At 34.9% G+C, this 19,759-nt stretch overlaps 1 protein-coding gene across 2 annotated transcripts in view; it reads left to right on the top strand.

Annotated features, from left to right (window-relative positions):
* spon1b (spondin 1b) overlaps positions 1-19,759 on the top strand; it is a 155,043-nt gene that overhangs the window by 22,900 nt on the left and 112,384 nt on the right. For both annotated transcript variants that reach the window (XM_056451615.1, XM_056451614.1), the window contains exons 4-6: positions 11,541-11,614; positions 11,928-12,044; positions 15,495-15,643. In XM_056451615.1, coding sequence (XP_056307590.1) covers positions 11,541-11,614; positions 11,928-12,044; positions 15,495-15,643 — 340 coding nt within the window. The remainder of the gene's footprint in view (positions 1-11,540; positions 11,615-11,927; positions 12,045-15,494; positions 15,644-19,759) is intronic.

Raw genomic sequence — 19,759 nt, 5'->3', positions numbered from 1 at the left:
ATTATTAGCTCTCCTGAATTGTTAGCCCCCCTGTATATATTTTCCCAAGAACCCATTTCTAAACATAAGAGTTTTAATAACTAATTTCTAATAACTGATTACTTTTATCTTTGCCATGATGACTATGTAATATTTTACTAGATATTTTTAAGTACAATTTAAAGGCTTAACTAAATTAATTAGGTTAACTAGGCAGGTTAGGGTAATTAGGCAAGTCATTGTATTACAATGGTTTGTTCTGTAGATAATAGAAAATATTGCTTCAGAGAGGTAATAATATTGCCCTAAAAGTGTAAAAAAAAATTTTTTATCTTATTTTACTTTAGCCAAAATAAAACAAATAATACTTCCTCCAGAAGAAAAAATATTATAGGAAATACTGTTAAAATGTCCGTGCTCTGTTAAACATCATTTGGGAAATATTTGAAAAAGAAAAAAAAATCACAGGATGGCTAATCATTTTGACTTCAAATGTATTTAGAATATAAAATATTTCACAATATATTTTGGATGTTTGTCATCAATATTTGCAGAAAAAAAGGGGGAAAAAGAAACAAAAACAATAAATTCATAAATCAACAGGCTCTGGTGTGTCAAGTAATAAACTTAAAAAGCATTACCATAGAAACTTTAAAGCAATGCATTCCATGGGAGTATTTAAAACTTACGTGTAGTCTGCAAAAACCATTGGTATTAATTAACCAATAATTCTGCAAAAACCATTGGTTTTAACAAAACGAACTTAGAACCTGTAATTTTGATAAAAATAAAAATCAAGAAAGAACCAGCTGGAAAAAAAAAGAAAAATATTCAATACAAAAATGATCTTTTCTACTGTTGCTGATAATGCTAAATATAGAAATCTGACATCTTTTACAACAGATCATATTTATTTTCGATTAATGATTAAACAATTCACACATAAAAATTCATGTTTCATTATCGGTGGATCATTTTTGAAAACCTATTCAGTGACATGATTTTGATGGTTGTTTGTCACCACCTCTTGGTTACATATAGAGCTGCACTATTAATCGAAATAAGATCGCGATCTCGATTCGACCCTACACGCGATCTTAAATCAGCTTTTCTACGGATCAGCCAATTATATTTGCAAGGTCAGGAGAGAAGCATAAAGGCGGACGCACAAGTCTTCACAGTAACATGGACAGCAATGAGCAACATGGACACCTACAAATGGCGTTAAAAGTGTCACATACTGTATTCATAAGGTATAATTCACCAAAAAATGTCATTTCTGTCTTAATGTTACGATGTAGCCGCGGCCGTGAAATGACACGTGAGCTGACACACTGTTTGTTTACTACTATTGATGTCTACTTTAGTGAACAGAACCTGCATAGGCTGTGAATAACAGCTAATAAAGTTTTAAATAATGTTCAGTTTGTTGCGCAGAGCAATCGTTTGGGAGCCGCGCGGGAAGTGTGATTTGATGTTTTTTGTTTTTTTTTGACGGCAGCCATTGATCTTAAGCAAAAAAAATCATGATTTTTATTTAGAATCGCGCAGCTCTAGTTACATAATATAATTGCTACAACACCAGCGTCAAGTTCCATTAAACAGTGATTTTAATCTTTACTATGAAGATCAGTGTTTATATCTGAACTTAAACTGTTCTCCCAGTATTTCTGTGTCAGAAATCTAAAAACTGAATTTCTCTCGATCAAACGCAGATTTGAATGCAGCGCTTCCAAAGACTAGCAAACATATGTAAATCATTATCATTTATCATTATGTTACATGGGTTTGAACTGAGATCGCCATCTTTTAATGTTTAATTGTGCAGCTTTAAAACCATAAAACCACTTGGCTAACACATATTTTAATCTCAAATATATATATAAATTGTTATTGGTTGTAATTTACAGTAGACTACATATTAAGAAATGAAGAAAAATCCTATGTAATAATAATAATAATAATAATAATAATAATAATAATAATAATAATAATAATAATAATAATAATAAATATATTTTTTGTTATCATTATTATTAAGTATGTTTATTTTTTTATTTTATTTCATTTATTTTGAAAGTCTACTTTTACAATTTGACACATTCAAACCACTGTAGAAGTGTTCTAACCAACAGGACCATGTCATATACAGATACTTAATAAATAACCTATTATAAATAAAAACCATTAACCTATGCAATATATTTTTGTTTTCACAAGCTTTGAAGATGTAACATAAATTCCACTTTTAAATAATAGTAACGAAGCAGCTTGCGACCTTAGTTGGCTAACAATGGTTTTCGGAAACACACACCAGAACAAGAGATACTCTGTTTAAGCAAGCATTTTTGATGTTTCTCAAGAAACAAAACCCCAGAGTCTTCCGAAGATTTGTATTTAAACTTGATTTATGTGAATCAGACGTGAAAAAAAAATCTTTTCAGATCATTCTTTGAGGTTTCATAAAAACACCTTAAACTGTCTTTTTACAATTAAAATATGGGATTATGCAATTTTTCCCCTAAAAACCTTTTTTTAGGTTTTATATTGTACAATTATAGAAGAATTTTATTGAAAAACACTTCTCCCATAAGATTTATACGAACCATTTAACCTTATTTCAATTCATTAATTAATTTAGCATATTTAATGATTCACATTTGAGTTTGCAGTCTTCGTTTTAAATACTCGCTAGGCATTTCAACTGGTTTGTGAGTGCTTCATGAATAAACCATTCTCCCTTTTAAACTACCTAAATGAGCTCCCAAATGTTGTGAAATCAAAACCATCCATAGACAATTAAAAACCTTTGCCGTGTGAGTATTTATAACCCAGTGTCCTCCTGCGCCGTTTTCTCATTCTCTCCTGCTCTCTTTCTATCACCCACTTACTCATTCAACCCTTTTGTCCCGTCTGTCCTGTCCTTTCTCCTGTTTTCTTAACATCTTAAAAATGAAAGCAATCTCCCCTCCGACTCACCCAAAACCCTTCGTCACCTACCAGGTCTCATCCCCGTCAGTCTGTAAACTCAAGGAAATATTATAGCAGCTTTTAATTCATCCATCTGTCTTATTAGAGCAGGGATGTCTGTTTCTTTTTCCAATAAACATTGGCTGGGAAGCATCTGCTGTGCCTGTGTGGTGTATCTCCTGTCACTTCGCTTTGGCGTGTCGAAGCCGTGAAAACATTGCACCTTGTAGCACCAGGCCGAATGCCAACGCTCAGGCTCCGAAGCACTACTGGCAACGGCATCCAATGAACATCAAATAAAAGTGCAATTACTTCTGGAATCCCTCCAGCACTTTTTTCTAGTTAAATGTCAAACAGACCAGGCATCGGGAGGAAGTTCTTGATCTGGATTTTGTTTCCTTTGATTCTTTGGTGCCATCAAGCTGCGGAAGGCAGATAAGATGCTGCAAACGTGATGGTGTTGTTGACAAGCTTTTGGAGATAAATGGCTTTCAGGTGTTCGGATGAGATGATCAAGGCCACACACTAACAGAGGCGATGATTTAAGCAGTTTTGAGGAGAATGGATCAAGATTTTGTTGACCAGTGAAAAGGCGGGTTTACATCATACATTTGTATGTGGGGATGAAGTGAAGCTGAAACTTTTACTGCCCACATTTGAGCAAAAGACTGAAAATGACTACACTGAAAAAAATCGACTACACTGATCTTCACAACGTTACTGTAATTTTTCACAGTAAATTACATCAGTATCACTTTACATGATTTACCTGTAAAAATTCACAACAATGCATTGTATTCAGAATTTTATTGTGGAATTATTCAAATTTGCATGATTACAGCAAATTACTGTAAAACGGCCATATCTTTTGCATGTGAGTTATAGGAATTCAGACTCTTTTTATTTCATTCAACATAGACATTAATACAAATGAACGTTTATGCTAGTATTGGCACTTTTTTGATATTTAGAAATAACAGAATGTTATTGCAACCCCAAAAACAATTTGGTTACATCTTCAAAAATAACTCGAAAGAAAATCATCCTGTATTAAACGAACATCAATGTCATAGTAATTTTTCATTTTTGGGTGCACTGCTCCTTTTTTAATTTTACAGGTTTAACATGGAAATATGAAATATTTTTTAATGAACATAACTTTGTGCTTAGCCAAAAACGTAATAAACTGAAACAAAAGTAATTCATTCATAAAAGCAAACACTGTTAAACACCCAAAATGATTTCAAAGTCAGGGTAAATGTCAGAATGACTAGCCGAGGAAAGCCTGCTCCACAGTAAAATGTTAATTCTACAAGATAATACTGTGAAATCAGAGTAATGGACGTCACCATCTACTGTAAAGTTACACTATATGGCTGTAATGTTACAGTAATTTAATTTTTAACTACCTCACAGTAATTTGTTGTGATTTTACAAACAGTATTTTACTTTGAATGTAATGCAATAATCAGTCATTAATTTACTATGAATTTAAGGTCAAATTTTTTACAGTGTACTGTAAATATATACAGCGGGGAAAATAAGTATTGAACACATGTTTTTTCTTGGGAATAATATTTCTGAAGGAGCTGTGGAATTGAAGCAGATTTTGATAAAAACTCATATAATACAAATAAAACAATGGATTGACAGAAGGAGAAAGTACTGAACTACTGAAATGTATTTAATATTTTATGTAAAAGGCTTTTTTGGTGATGGTAGCCTAAAGACGACTGAATGAAGTGCATGCATTCCTTGTGTGTGTGTGTGTGTGTGTTTTTCGACTTCAACAGAGTGTAAAAATCTTGATGGTTCTGTGGGTCTTGTTTATCAAATCTCATCTTTAATTTGTTTTTTATATTGTATTCAGGTCAGGTTATTGGCAGGGCCATTTTACAGCTTTTCTTTCTTTGAAAGCATTTGAGAGTTTCCTTGGCTGTGTTTTGGTTCATTTTCTTGCTGAAATGTCCAGCCTGGTTTCATCATCATCCTCCTGATAATGTAGATGTTGGACTGAAGCAGCTAATATTCATTTACAATGAGAAAGGGCAGAGGGTTGCTGAAGAGCTACTAAGAGATTTCAACTGCTGTCTGAGCTTTTACTGCTTTTACTACACCTCCCTTTTTTCATGTGTTCAATACTTTTTCCCTGCATCATTTCATTTTACTACACATAACTTCATTTGTAAACGAATAAGATTTGCTTTCTTTGCATATATGGATTTCTTCGTTTGTTAACGACATCCGGGGAAAATTTCAAGTCAACGGCACCTTTAGAAATATGTTTTCTGAGAAAAATGGTGACATGTTCAATACTTATTTTCCCTGCTGTAAATAGGGCTGTGCAGTCTATCAAAAATTATTATTGCTTCATACTCATTGTTCAACTGCAAAGCTCAGTTTCACATGAAAATTAGTAAAAGCATGTACTGTAGCGTTACTTTTGTAGCATGGGACATGTTTCATTTATTGATGTGTATTTGATTGATTCATGTTTTTTAAAAGCGTAAAAGAGAACGCATGCTCTTGTGTGCATGTGCTCAGCCTCTGAGGCAAGCAAACACACACCGTGTAGTAATCTTAAAGTGAACTCCTATACGTTCAAATACATGCAAAATTGTGTCAATGTGGCGCTTAATGATTACTAGGGCCAGGCAGAATCTGTGGACGTTTTTTGCTATTTCTGCTGAGAATTTTGAAAAAAATCTGCGGATTTATGCAGAATGATTTTGAGAATATCATAACTAAAAACTTAATATATGACATAAAAATGATAGCTTTAACTTTTATTTAATGTTTACAATGTAAATCCAATTAGATCCACTTATTTGGTAAACAAAGCAAGTCTCATATAATATATCTACTAAAAGACAGGAAATATTACTTTACAAACTGTAAATAAATCATATGAACATTTTCATTTTAGTCAATAATATTACTGAAATTAATTTGATAAACGTAAATTTACACACATTTATACAAGAAAATAAATAGACTCAACAATGGGCTAAAAATTGGCGAGAATCTGCGGACTTCTGCCTGCGCAGATTTCACGTGGGCCTAGCGATTACTCCCATTAACCTTGTTATGATGAAATAACTGAACATAAAGAGTTATAAATGAAACGGCATGTAAAAATGAAAAACATAACTGTGCAGCTCTTAAAGCAGCAGTACACTATATCCCTGCTGTCGACTGTTTTTATCATTATAAATTACATAGGGGAAAACTACATATATATCAATAATTGTGATTACCATTATGACCAAAATAAACATCATGGTTATGATTTCTTCCATAATCAAGCAGCACTATAAACAAGAAGTAAAAAACCAACATAAATCAGCTGACTCTGGAGTGTCACATAATAAACTTGAAACATTGCCATAGAAACTTTAAAGCAATGCATTCTAAAAAAGCCACATTAAAAATGTCACGCAGAGGGTCCATGGGAGAATTTAAAACTTGAAAGGGGTTAAGAATGAAAACATTTGTCCCTTGAAAGTGTTTGCCTATTTACATTATTTTGCTGTTGTATAATCATTATAATCAGTGACAAAATGGTCTTAAAATGACAATAGCATCCCTTATTGATACATTTTTGTAAGAACTATAACTCACAGCAAAAATTATTTATCATGACAGCCTATGTATAAGCCTATCCACTTATAAATGTACTAAATAAGTGAAGTTTCGTAAGCTAATTTCGAGAGAGCACATGATGTCATTGAGCACGACTAGCTGCTCATCTGTAATCAGTAATAATCCAATCAGATTGATCAAAGTTTACAATAAATGGACTGATTTTTCCCAACTGCTCTATCATCGTTTTGGAAGAATCCCCCCTTCCACCCCATCTCCTCCTTTTTCTCCCTTTTTTAAGGGGAGCTCTCTTGACCTACCTGATTTCGGATCCCCTTATATAATTATCGCCATGCTCAGGGTTCTCTCCCAGGACATCATGCCAAACCTGCTATTAATGCCAAGCATATCTAAGTGGGAACTCTTGAAATAGTATAATTTTATATTATGACAGTAATTTACAATTAAAATGTGAAAACTATAAGCAATTTTGGGGCCTGAAAATGCTAAATTTTGTAAAAAGTTTTGAAGTGAATCTTTTTGAAAACAATATTATCATCATCTTCATATAAACTACTAAAATGTGTGGTCATTGTCATGCATATCTGACTAAATGGGGATCATTTGTGAGAAATAATGTAACATCTGTATGAGAAGCATTTCAAAAATGAGAAGACAAAAGCTACACAATCCAAGATACTACTTCATACTACACTAACACTTCATACAGACCTGCAAAAATGTAATTAAAATATTACAAATTTAATAGTTTTAATACACCTTCACTTGATTTCACTCTATCTTATTTTGCTGCTAGCTAAAAAAATGTCATTGTGTTTGTTGTAAAAGATCTTTTAAGAAGATTATTGTGCTACTAAATTATTGAAGGATCTTGCTTTATTTGATTTTGCGCCTACCCTAACTTTTTGTGTGTGTGTGTCAGAGTGGTCCTTGAAAAGTAACAGCAATCACACTTATTTACTGTGTAATTTTGCGACCTTTTCTGAAAAATTATGCTTTGCTTAGCCCAAGTGAGCCAAGAATCTGTCACATTGCGAATACCAGAATTTTACAAGGCCCAGATTCTGTCGTAAGCCACCCACATAAAACATGTGGGATTATTCTCAGGAGGGCATAGCATTATGGACAGATATACTGCATGTCACATCTTTGACTGACAGCAGCAATAGACTCTAGAGGGACGAAAGTACCGGGACTAACCATTGATATTCCACATGGGTCGATCTAAGCCAAGTGTGGTTCGGTCTCCTGGGTTCTCCATCAGGGGCAGGTTTAAAGGAGCTTCAAACCTTCATCGCCCGTCATGGATGATATTATTGAATATATTTTTGTTTTTCTTTGACCCTTGGCAAACATATTGACATCAGTTTCGGTGGGCTTGTTTACACTTCCAGGATATACTTTGGCATAGCTAAATAATAAGAGTTCAGTACATGAACATACTATGAGCCTTGAGTGTAAAATCCCAGTGAAAATCAAACCACTTTGAACAGAACACAGACTGTTACATTGCACACAGGATCATTAATATGCACACCCCAGGCTGTGTTTGATTGACCAGAACATTTCCTAGTGAGAGCACCACAGTGATCATGTTTTTCTTATTTTTAAATGATCTAAGCTTACATTAAACTTACTATGGTTGTGGGACTCTTATTTTGAAAATGGGAGAAGTAGGGAGACTAAAGCCCACCTTGTTGCATCTTTACATTGCTTTCTATAATTTGCTATGTGATATGGACAGATGGCGAATGGTAGAGCCGGTGTGTGTTCACTCACACACCTTTATGGCATACCTGCCAACATTTGTCTCAGAAAATCAGGGAGACTAGAGGGAGGGGGGTGTTTGGGGGTGTGGTCAACACTGTTGAGAACCGGGATAGGAAAGTAACTACTGTGGTGTTAGTAACTGTATTGTGCACTGGGTTGTGGGCGGCCACTGCCATCGGATACTGTACCAAAGTCGGCAACCTGGGGGGTGTTACAGACTGTACCAAAAAATGTGAAATTACGGGAGTTTTCTGAGAGAAATAACAAAGCAGGAGGGTTGCGGGAGATTGGTCTGAAATACAAGAGACTCCCAGGAAAAACGGGAGTGTTGGCAGGTATGCTTTAAGGGCTTTAAGGAGCCATTCTCCGCAAGCCACAGCATGTCAGAATGTGGCATATACAGATTCTAGCAGGAATAAGGTCTGTGTCTATGTATTTTTTGATAGTTTAACGTGTATATTGTGAAATTTGCTGAGTGTGTTTGTGATGAGACAACAAACACATGTCAGCAAATTAACCTAGGCATTCAGTGCATGTTTATGCATGTGTCATTTCACTCAGTTCTTTCTGCATTTTCTTTTGAGTGAAGGGATGCGAATACACTTTAAACATACACTCATCATCTGTTTATGCAGATATTAATTTATGTACAGTAAATGTAACCCACCGGTCCTACACCACCCACTCGCTGGGATCGAACCAGCGATTCTTTGCATGGGATTCGGTTGCACTTACAATGAGGCTAAAGACCATGGCACTAGTTGGCCTCCATTACATATATATGTTTTCATACACAGTAGTTAACATTCGAAGTGAATCAAAAAAAAAATTCAAAATTGTCCTAGCTCAATGTTGTGTTTTAGTTTGATGAAAGCTGGTGATTTGATGAAAGTACAGTGGACAATAATAATTTAACCTGATATACAGTTGAAGTAAGAATTATTAACCCCCCTTTGAATATTTTTTAAAAATATTTTCCAAATGATGTTTAACAGAACAAGGACATTTTCACAGTATGTCTGATTATATTTTTTCTTCTGGAGAAAGTCTTATTTGTTTTATTTTGGATAGAATAAAAGCCGTTTGGTAATTTTTAAAAATCTATTTTAGGGTCAAAATTATTAGCCCCTTTAAGCTATATTTTTTCGATAGTCTACAGAACAAACCATCATTATACAATAACTTCCCTAATTAACCTAACCTGTCTAGTGAACCTAATTAACCTACAGTAGTTAAACCTTTAAATGTCACTTTAAGCTGTATAGAAGTGTCTTGAAAAATATTTAGTAAAATATTATATACTGTCATCATGGCGAAGATAAAATAAATCAGTTTTTAGAGATGAGTTATTAAAACTATTATATTTAGAAATGTGTTGAAAAAAATCTTCTCTCCGTTAAACAGAAATTGGGGGAAAAAATAAACGGGGGCTAATAATTCAGGGGGGCTAATAATTTTGACTTCAACTGTACATTAAAAAAAAACTGTGAAAATCACATATTTGTGCCCAACTTCCTTCTGTCTGTCTTCCTTCTGTCATGTCATTTCCTGTTACCAGCAGGTGGCGCTACAACTGTAACTGGATATTGGCATGTAAACATGTTCAGGACAGGACTTTTATCAAACGTGTGGATTTTGAGGCAGATCAGACAATGCATGCCTGAGTTATAACAACTTCCTGTTTTGTGGCGAAACATCAAAGTTTGTTTGTGATCTAAAAAACTGTAGATCTTTGCAGTTTAACATCACCAAGGCATTTAAATAACAATACACAATTTTGGTGTTGATCTGATAAAATCCCTAGAGGCAGTTCGATAAAATACAACACCTGGAAATGGCAAAAACTGCACTTTTTCTGCAGAGGAAGTTAAACATATCTGACTTCCTGTTGGGTTTGAGATTTTACTCCAAGAGACTTTTTTGTAGGTATTGGCATGTTTGATGTGTGTGCCAATTTTTGTACATGTGCATAAATCGTAGCTCAGGGGCCATTCTGTCAAATGTGCATAGGTGGCGCTGTCAAGCTATTTCACCACATCTATTTCTGTAACCTATAACGAAATAAATATTTACTACTTCTGGCGCATGTGCAAAGTTTTGTGAGTTTTTGACCATTTTTAAACCCTCAAAAATACGATTTATTCTAGAAAAGAAGAAGTAGTAACGAAGCAATTCCAATAGGGCCTATGCACCCCAGGTGCTCTCTCCCTAAATATAACTCTGTTGGTACATTTGGTCGAGTATACAGTAATTATAATTTAGCCTACATTTTATCCACAACACAACTAGCTTACTCTGGTGGCTTAAAGATTGCTCACTCAATCCCAGCTAAAATAAACTACTCCACCATTTAAAAAGACATCAACCCTATTTGCTAAAAATGAATATATGATTTGGTAGAAATGAAATACGATCTTTTTTTTACTTGTGTTTATTTCAGATTAGCTCATTAATATTTCAGATTGTTTTAAAAACATGTTCGAACACTAGCTTTGCATTCTAGAAGTAATTTCTCTGGTTATAAATGAGCATACAAAACCCTTTATGGAGAATTTTTTAACTTACTCAAAGCCATTTACTGTACCGACTAATATGTAGACATCAGATAAGAATTTAACTTGTTGAACCAGTGCATTTAAAGACATAGATCACCAAAAAAAAGAACATTTTTCATCATTTACTCATCCTCAAGTGGTTTTAAATTGAATGTATTCTTCATGTTGAACACAAGCAAGTTATTCTGAAGAATGTTAGGTGGGGGGCAGCAAGATATATAATAGGAACAAAAATACTATGTAAGTCAATGGCTAGCTTCATTCTTTCATTATCTTTCTTTGTGTTCAACAGAACATAGATACTCTGGTTTGAAACAAGTGGAGGATAAATAAGACATATTTTCATTTTTGGTTGAACTATCCCTTTAAGATGTGTCTCCCTCCTCCATTTGTCATCCTGTAGACCAAAAGGCATCTTAACACCAGCTGTAAATAGGGCTTATATGGCTCCATTTTAAAAGCCAAGCTGAAAATACGCTCTTAGATAGTATCATTATGCAAATGTAACAATGCACTGTTCAAAGATGCATCGTCTCTTCCCACTATACTACAGTTTTGAATGCAATAGCTGTGGTACAGAAAGCACAAATTCTCCCAACTACATATGAGAGACAGATAAAAGGCAACAATAGTTGGATGAACATTGTACTGTCTTCATTACAGGGCCAGTGTTGTGCAGCGAAGAATCATTTTCTTCCAAGACGAGGGCTCGCTTACCAAAAGATTGTGCGAGAAAGGTAATTTTAAAGCTTCTCATGCACATCCCTGTGATCGAGTTTTTTACATCTATAAAATCTGTTGTTTTCCCTCCTGGCATCTGCTTTTGATGTTTCTACATAAAATATGCATTGATGATTGTGTCTATGCATGTTTGGTGGTTATATAAGTGCATGTGTGTATGGATAGAGGTGACAAAAATCACATGGTTGAAGAAAAGGTGAAAGCAAGATTGAATTGCCACCACCAAAAGAATGAAAAATGGAAAGCTAAAATGAGCACTGTACTAATGAAGCGAAATGACTATTACCTGAATGTCTGTTTGCTTTATAGATCCCGTTGCGATTACTGAAAAACCTGCTCAGGAGTGCTGTGCTTGTGGAACAGCCAAGTATAGAGTGACTTTCTATGGAAACTGGTCGGAGAAGCTGCATCCCAAAGATTACCCAAGTAAGAGCAACGTCTTTGTGATATGTTAGCTTGTATTTGATGATATATGAATATTTTAGGATTTAAAATATTAGTTGTTTTTTGTTAGAGTTGTGAGGTGTAAAACATTTGTTTGGCAATTATTTTTGTTGTATTTTAGCTATAAATCAATCTTTGTTGTTGTTAACTAAAATGAAACATTAATAAATAAATTGTTTATTATTCATATGAAGAGGAAATCGAAAACATTTCTGCCTAATTTAAAAAAATTTTAATTTCAGTTTGTTTTCAAGGCATTCATTTTAATTGTTATTTTAGTTAAAGGAATTAGATTTTTTTAAATAAACTGAAATAATTACAAATTAAAGCAAGGTATAAATATAAATATAAATAATGAACATCAATACTAATATTTCAGCAAGTGTATTAAAACTGAATATGAAAAAAAATATGTCAAAAAAAGTTATTTTCAAAATAAAAAGGACAAAGCAAGTAATAAATCGACTAAAAATAGAAAAAAATGTTTCAGTTGGTTGTAAGTTGAAGGGGCTAAAATAAAATTAATATGAAACATATCGAGACGAGGTGGATCTATTGCAAAAACATGACAAAAACAGACAAGGAAAACTGATTTAAAAATAAATAACGAAACCAATGTAACCCACCGGTCCTACTGCACCCATCTCATTTTGAGCTAGGATGGAACTGGCAGATCTTTGTATGGAAATCGTTTGCTCTAATTAGGAGGCTAAAGACCATGGCCTCTAGCGTCTGTCGCTAGAACACCTTTTGAGGTCAGAGGAGTGAGGTTTACCTGCATAGCTTGCCTCTGTTACACTCACCCACCTAAACCTCACTCCCACCCTGGACGAGCCCTCACGTTTAACCCACCAGTCCTATTGCACCCATTCTGAGCTGGGATCGACCTGGCGATTCTTTGTAATGTAGTCGGTTGCTCTAACAAGGAGGCTTAAAACTGTGGCCTCTAACGTCTGTCGCCAGAGCACCTTTTAGAGGTCAGAGGAGTGAGGTTTACCTGCATAGCACTTAGCTAGCTGGCCTCTGTTATACTAACAATTAAAAAAAAAGATAATTATATTGTTATTATGTTGTAAATGTTATTAATATTATCGAATCATATTTTGTTCAAACATTAATTATTTTTTAACATTTGAAATTTGCTATACTATTGAAATATGGCAGATCTGTAGCAAAGTTTGCATGTTTTGATGCGGTTTGGGAAATAAAACCTCTACAGATATGTGTATTTGACGATCTTTATACACACTTGATGTATAGACTAACAAAAATACTGTTTAAGAGCTGTGAAAACACATTCTTGATATATTTTGCTCTCATACTGTAAGGTTTAAACAAAATGCACTGCAGAAAGAGTGGGAACATGGACAGAGGTGGGCAGCAATATTTCTTTTCAACAGCTTTAGCTCTCAGGGCTGGTTTGCTAATATAGCAGTCAGCAGGAGAGCTGCTTCGTTACCTATGTGTGTGGCGGCAATGATCCAATCTGTTATTTACTGTCTGGCAAGCAGGCAAGACGACTGCCGGGGCCACGATACTTTGTGGGATAAGAGAAGCCGTGCGGATGTTGTCACACAGCTGCTAGTTAATAGGTCTCTGGAAACAGACATTGATGAATTACGGTAGAGAGACAAGAGTAGAAGGGCAACACACACACACAAGAAAAAAACAATTACTTCAGAAGTGCAGTTAACTGATAGTTTATAGGGCTAAGCAATGAATTGCATTTGCAATAATATGCTGTAAAAAAAAGCCAACTCAAGTACCGCACTTGACTCGATTTAAGTTGAGTCAACTCAAAATGCTCTGCAGCAAGTTGGCTAACAATTAGGCCTGTCAGGATATCTATTTTTGTTGTATGATATATTGCACCAAAATATATTACGATAATGGATATTATTGTCATTTTAAGACTATTTTATGCCAATCATTAAATAATTCCAGAATGACAATATAATAGCATCATAATGCGAGTACACTCTTCAAAGAACACTTAATGTTTTTTTTTTTTTATTAATTCATGTTAACAATTCAATAATTAGGCATTGGAATCAGAATCAGAATGTATATCCAGTAATATTCAGTTCACGTATATTCAATTCACTATTATGTGCCAAGTGAAAAACAAATAATGAAATTACTAACTCTGTCTAACCTTCAGTAGAGCTCACAGTTAGGTCTTCTGTCATGTTTTCTGGCTGACTTGAGATCACTTTGCTTCTCTCCCCTCCTATCCTGATCCATTCGCACAGTTTGATCTTCAAGATCTCTTTTGATCAGGCTCATTATCGGATTTACTCGTGGTTTTAAAACATGAAAATATGCTTGATTGCCTTTGGCATTTTGAAAAATGCAAATATTATTTAGGTTGGCCACTATGATGTTATTTATTTTCGCTGCTCACTGCACGCAAAACAACAATCACCTACCAATGAGATGAATTCTCCTGTCACAATAATCACAAAACACCTGTCACAATAATCACAAAATGCCCCCCCACCCCCCATGAAAAAAATACATGAATTAGATGCATTTTCATCAAGATGTTGAGCAGCTGATGGTGATATTAGTAACCTAGCAATCAAATGTAAACAAAACAAGGCAGGTATATTAGAAGGAAGTACAGCAATGAGTAAAAATTGGGTATAATGTCCGGTGCTTCAAAATTAATTCTGCAAATGTGTTTCCATCTACCATTATTTGCATAAACTCTTTCATTCATTCATTTTCCTTCAGCTTAGTCCCTTTATTTATCAGGAGTTGCCACAGCGGAATGAACCACCAACTTATCCATCAAATGTTTAACACGGTAGATGCCCTTACAAATGCCAATTTAGTTAATCCAATTCACCTATAGCGCATGTCCTTGGGCTGGGGGGAAACCGGAGGACCTGGAGGAAATCCACGCCAACACGGGAAGAACATGCAAACTCCACACAGAAATGCCAACTGGCCCAGCCAGGACTCAAATCAGCGACCTTCTTGCAGTGAGGCAGGCGATCGTGCTAACCACTGAGCCACCGTGCCACCCCTTTCAATAAAATTGTTTCCTAAAATTCTTCAGCTTTTGTCTACAGTGGTGTTTCCATCCTAATATGAAGCGAATCTTGTCTATGTACAAAAAAAAAAAAAAGTGAAAAGATTAAAATTTAATTTGGTGCATTTGAATCAAATTGTTGAGCAGCTAACGGTGGTAATGGTAACCTAGCAATCAAAAGTAAATAAGCAAGGCAAGCATTTCAGAAGGCAGGACTTCAATTAGTAACAATTAGTCATAATTTTCGGTGCTTCAAAATTAACTCTGCAAATGTGTTTCCATCTACCGTTATTTGCATAAACTCTTTAAAATGTTTAATTTCTGTCTCTCGTTTCTAAAGTGATAACATAGCATGTTAAATTTAGCATATTATAACTGTTTTTTCTGTCCCAAAGGACGTGCTAATCATTGGTCGGCTCTCATTGGAGCGTCTCACACGAGAAGTTACGTGTTATGGGAATATGGAGGATTTGCCAGTGAAGGAGTCAAGCAGGTGGCCGAGTATGGTTCACCCGTCAAAATGGAGGAGGAGATCCGACAAAAGGTAGGCCTTCCGGCTAAGAGATATCAGGATCAGACAGATTAACTTCAGCTTAAAAGCTAACGTTGAAGTAATTGCTGGACTTTCAGCATGAGATTGGCCCTTTTCTTGGGATTAACAGGTATTTACCCACCAGTTATTGACTTTTAAATGTTCTTTGTCAGCTGGGGTGGGTTTTTGATGTGCCTCTGATGTTGTTTGTTTATACTACTAGTACTATAAATGAATCTTAAATATATGAGATTGTGTTTTTGAACAAATCTTCATTGTTATCTTACACTTCTACTGATTTTAAAGTGTCCTTTTTGTTTTTACTGGAGAGCTCTTGCAAAATCGATCGGAAAAATATATTAATCAGTTTTTTGTGTTTTGTGGAGAAAAAAATCTGTCAGTGAGATTTTTGTTCAGGTGACTCAGCTTCTCATTATAGACAAAAAAGATGCTTCCTTCATCCTAAAAAGGTCATATTGACCATTGCTTGAGAAAATGACATGCATTTTCACAGAAATTTGGATTTCAACTGGAAGTGCTTGACTTATTCTTGTCGACAAAATAGAGGAAAAACAAATCAATCTCCTTACGCAATCTCCAATCTTTTGTGGAGAAAGAGCTCATTGACCTTTTCCCTCAAATGACTCAGTGATTCAATGACTGATTCAGTGACTCAAAATAAACAAAAAGACATTTGTCTCGAGTGGTCACATTGACCATTTCTTGGCAAAATTATCCTGGAATATTTTTTTTTTAGTTTTACCCTTGCTTGTGAATTGGATGAGTGAGTCTAGTTCACAAAATGGATGAAAAACGAATCCATCTGCTTTAAAGTCTTTTGTGGAGAAAGAGCTGATTAGGCTTAAAAGCTATTTCTTCGTAGCAGGTTTGGAAGCTTTCAGAATTTAGTGAGATTTATTAACTCCGGGATTCCATGATAGATTCTGTAACTCATTATAGATACTCTAAAAAGCCTTTTGTTCAAGTCTAAAAGTGTGGTTACATTGACCATTGTTTATTAAATTTCACAGAATTTTGCATTTTTACTTATTTCATTTGTTTTTGAAGTGCGTGAGTGACTGTACACTACCTGACAAAAGTCTTGATCCCGGGTGTAAGAGCAACAAATAATAACTTTGCTTCTAGTTGATCATTTGGAAAAGTGGCAGAAGGTAGATTTTTCCAGTGAATCATCTGGGGATATCATCACAAATACTGCAGACGACCTATTGGAACCTGCAAGGACCCAAGATTCTCACAGAAATCAGTCAAGTTTTGTGAAGGAAAACTCATGGTTTGGAGTTATATTCAGTATGGGGGTGTGCTAGAGATCTGTAGAGTGGATGGCAACATCAACAGCCTGAGGTATCAAGACATTTTTGCCGCCCATTTCATTACAAACCACAGGAGAGGGCAAATTCTTCAGCAGGATAGCGTTCTCATACTTCAGCCTCCACATCAAAGGTGCTCCAGAATTGACCAGCCCAATCACCAGACATGAACATTATTGAGCATGTCTGGGCTAAGATGAAGGAGGAGGCATTGAAGATGAATTCAAAGAATCTTGATGAACTCTAGGAGTCCTGCAAGAATGCTTTCTTTGCCATTCCAGATGACCCTGTTAATAAATTATTTGATTAATAAGTTATCATTACAGAGATGTATTGATGCCATTGTCCAAGCTCATGGAAGTCATACACAATATTAATTCTTTTTCCACTGCACCATGACTTTATATTCTATACTGTACATTATTTCAGCTAAGCAAAGTCAGATATTACTGTCCTAATTAAATAATTAAAAATCAAGGTATGATCATGTTTTATTTTGGTGAAATAAGTGTAATCTAGAGGCCTTTGCTTTTCAAATAAGCCACTTTTGATACCAAATGATCAACTAGAAGTTATTATTTGTTGTTCCTAAAACTTTGATAGGCGACAAGACTTTTGTCAGGTAGTGTGGATGACAAAATGTAGGCAAAATGTATCATTTTGCTATATTGTCTTTTATGGACAAAGAGCTTTATTGAGCTTTTTGGTCAAATGACTCAGTGATTCATTGTCTACAACAAGATATTTGTCTGGGGTTGTCACATTGACCCTTGCTTGGCAAATTACATACAATTTCACGGGATTTCTTCTTTTTTTACTGATGTCTAGTGCTCTCACTTTAAGTGTGTAAGTGAGTCCAGTCGACAAATGGATGAAAATGAATCAATCAGCTTTATTGTCTTTTGTGAAGTAAAAGCTTATTGAGCTTTGGTGTCAAATGATTCAGCGATTCAGTGATCGATTCTTAATAGATACAGTATAAAAGACATTTGGTCTCATTCTATAGTTACGATCAAATTGACCATTACATTACAAAAATTGGCCGAAATGTATTGAATTTGGCTTTTCATCTCATGTTTCTCATTTGGGGAGGGCATAGCTGACCATATAGTCAAGAAAATGGTCTGCTTTATTGATTTTGTGAAGAAAAAGCTTGTTGTAATTTGAAGATATAATGTAAAGTTCATAATAGAAGGCATAATAAGACTCATTTTGGCCATTAGCAGCTCAGAGTTGTGATTCCGTGACATTTTTCTTCAGCCTAAAAGGGCAGTTGCATTGATTGTTGCTTGGCAAAACCTTAACATAACTTCTTTAAATTTCTCTTTCATCTCTGGCTTGTGAAGTGAACAACTGAGTCAACAAAATGGATGAATCAATTTGATGTATTGTCTCTTGTGGAGAGAAAGCTTACTGTCATTAGCATTTTCAGTATTTTAGTATATTTATTCGAAGCGAATTAAGAATTGTTTTGGTAATTAATGATTCAGCGATTCATAAAGTGATTCAATGATTCAACATTTGTATCAGCCTACAGTAAATGTAAACTCACATTGACCACTGTATGGTAAAATGATATGGTATGGTATGGTATTTTTAGCAAAACCCAGTCATTCCAATAGGAATCTGCCATGTGAATTTGCCACACTGGCAAATAACAACAACAATAAAAGTGGCATTTTGATGATTAGCGCTTCGTTATTGACAATGGACCCATTTCTCCAGACAAATATTTCACTAATATGAACATACACAATACAATCTACAGAAAGAACAAATCTTATGGAAGTCACTGGGATGATTCAGAAATCCCCAGCACTAGAAGCAATCCCCTTGCTGGACTTTTTCATCTATAATAATTGATCTAAAGTTTTGTCAGTGCCCACAAAATCAAATTCCATTAGCTGACATATTGCTTTCGCTCTATCAAAAGTTGCTTGGCACTCATTTTTGTTTCTGAAGTTCCCCACACACTCACAGCGACGGAAATAACATGTCAAAGGTTGATCTGTTAACAGAAGGTTCTTTCTAGCATCTTAATTAAACACATTAGTCAGTATCTGCTGATCTTCACATTGCTGTAATTTAATGTTAATTTCCACCTCTCGAAAGACACGTTAACAATCGTATTCAGTCTGAGAGGGAAGGTCATTTAGCAGCTTTGTAGTAAGGCGCGTGCCGTATAACTCAGCAGTAACACGACGACCTGTCTCCATGAGGATTTTAAAGGGCACCTGGGAAAGGTTCATAACCTACATGTTCCCATTTGTCTTTTACACAATGCACTGTGGGTGGAATTGCAGTGCGCATCTTGACACATTTCAGATTGATGATCACAGAGCCTTTTCTTCTTCACCCACATGCAAATAGGGTAGATATTGCATTTTGGCCCAAATTAATTTCCTATTGGTCTATAAATTCCAGTAGATAAGAAGATTCTGGAATACTCTCAGACCAATAGTTGAGTATCATTGATTCAATATGTTAAATTGTTCTCTGAAATCTATATAGTAGCTATATGGCTTGAGTAAATTCTAAATTTCATCAGAAATGGTTTTATACATTCATTTAAAACCAGAGGACTTACCCCCAGAAAGAAAAGTGAGTTTTTTACCATATTTGGAATATATGAATATAATAAAGCTCTGTTCTGTCCCTCTGCAGATTATGTCAGTGCCTGAAGCTCTGAATTGCACATAATCATGAAAATAATCATACTTCATTTGTCAAAATTAGCAATTGAGTAGATGCCTTGTTAACAATCTTTTAACTGAAGTGGTATAAAGCAAGTTTACAT

The sequence above is a fragment of the Danio aesculapii genome, chromosome 25 (assembly GCF_903798145.1).
Source record: "Danio aesculapii chromosome 25, fDanAes4.1, whole genome shotgun sequence".
Taxonomy (NCBI): domain Eukaryota; kingdom Metazoa; phylum Chordata; class Actinopteri; order Cypriniformes; family Danionidae; genus Danio; species Danio aesculapii.
Note: the sequence above shows the minus strand (reverse complement) of the source record. Positions and strands in the feature narration are given on the sequence as shown.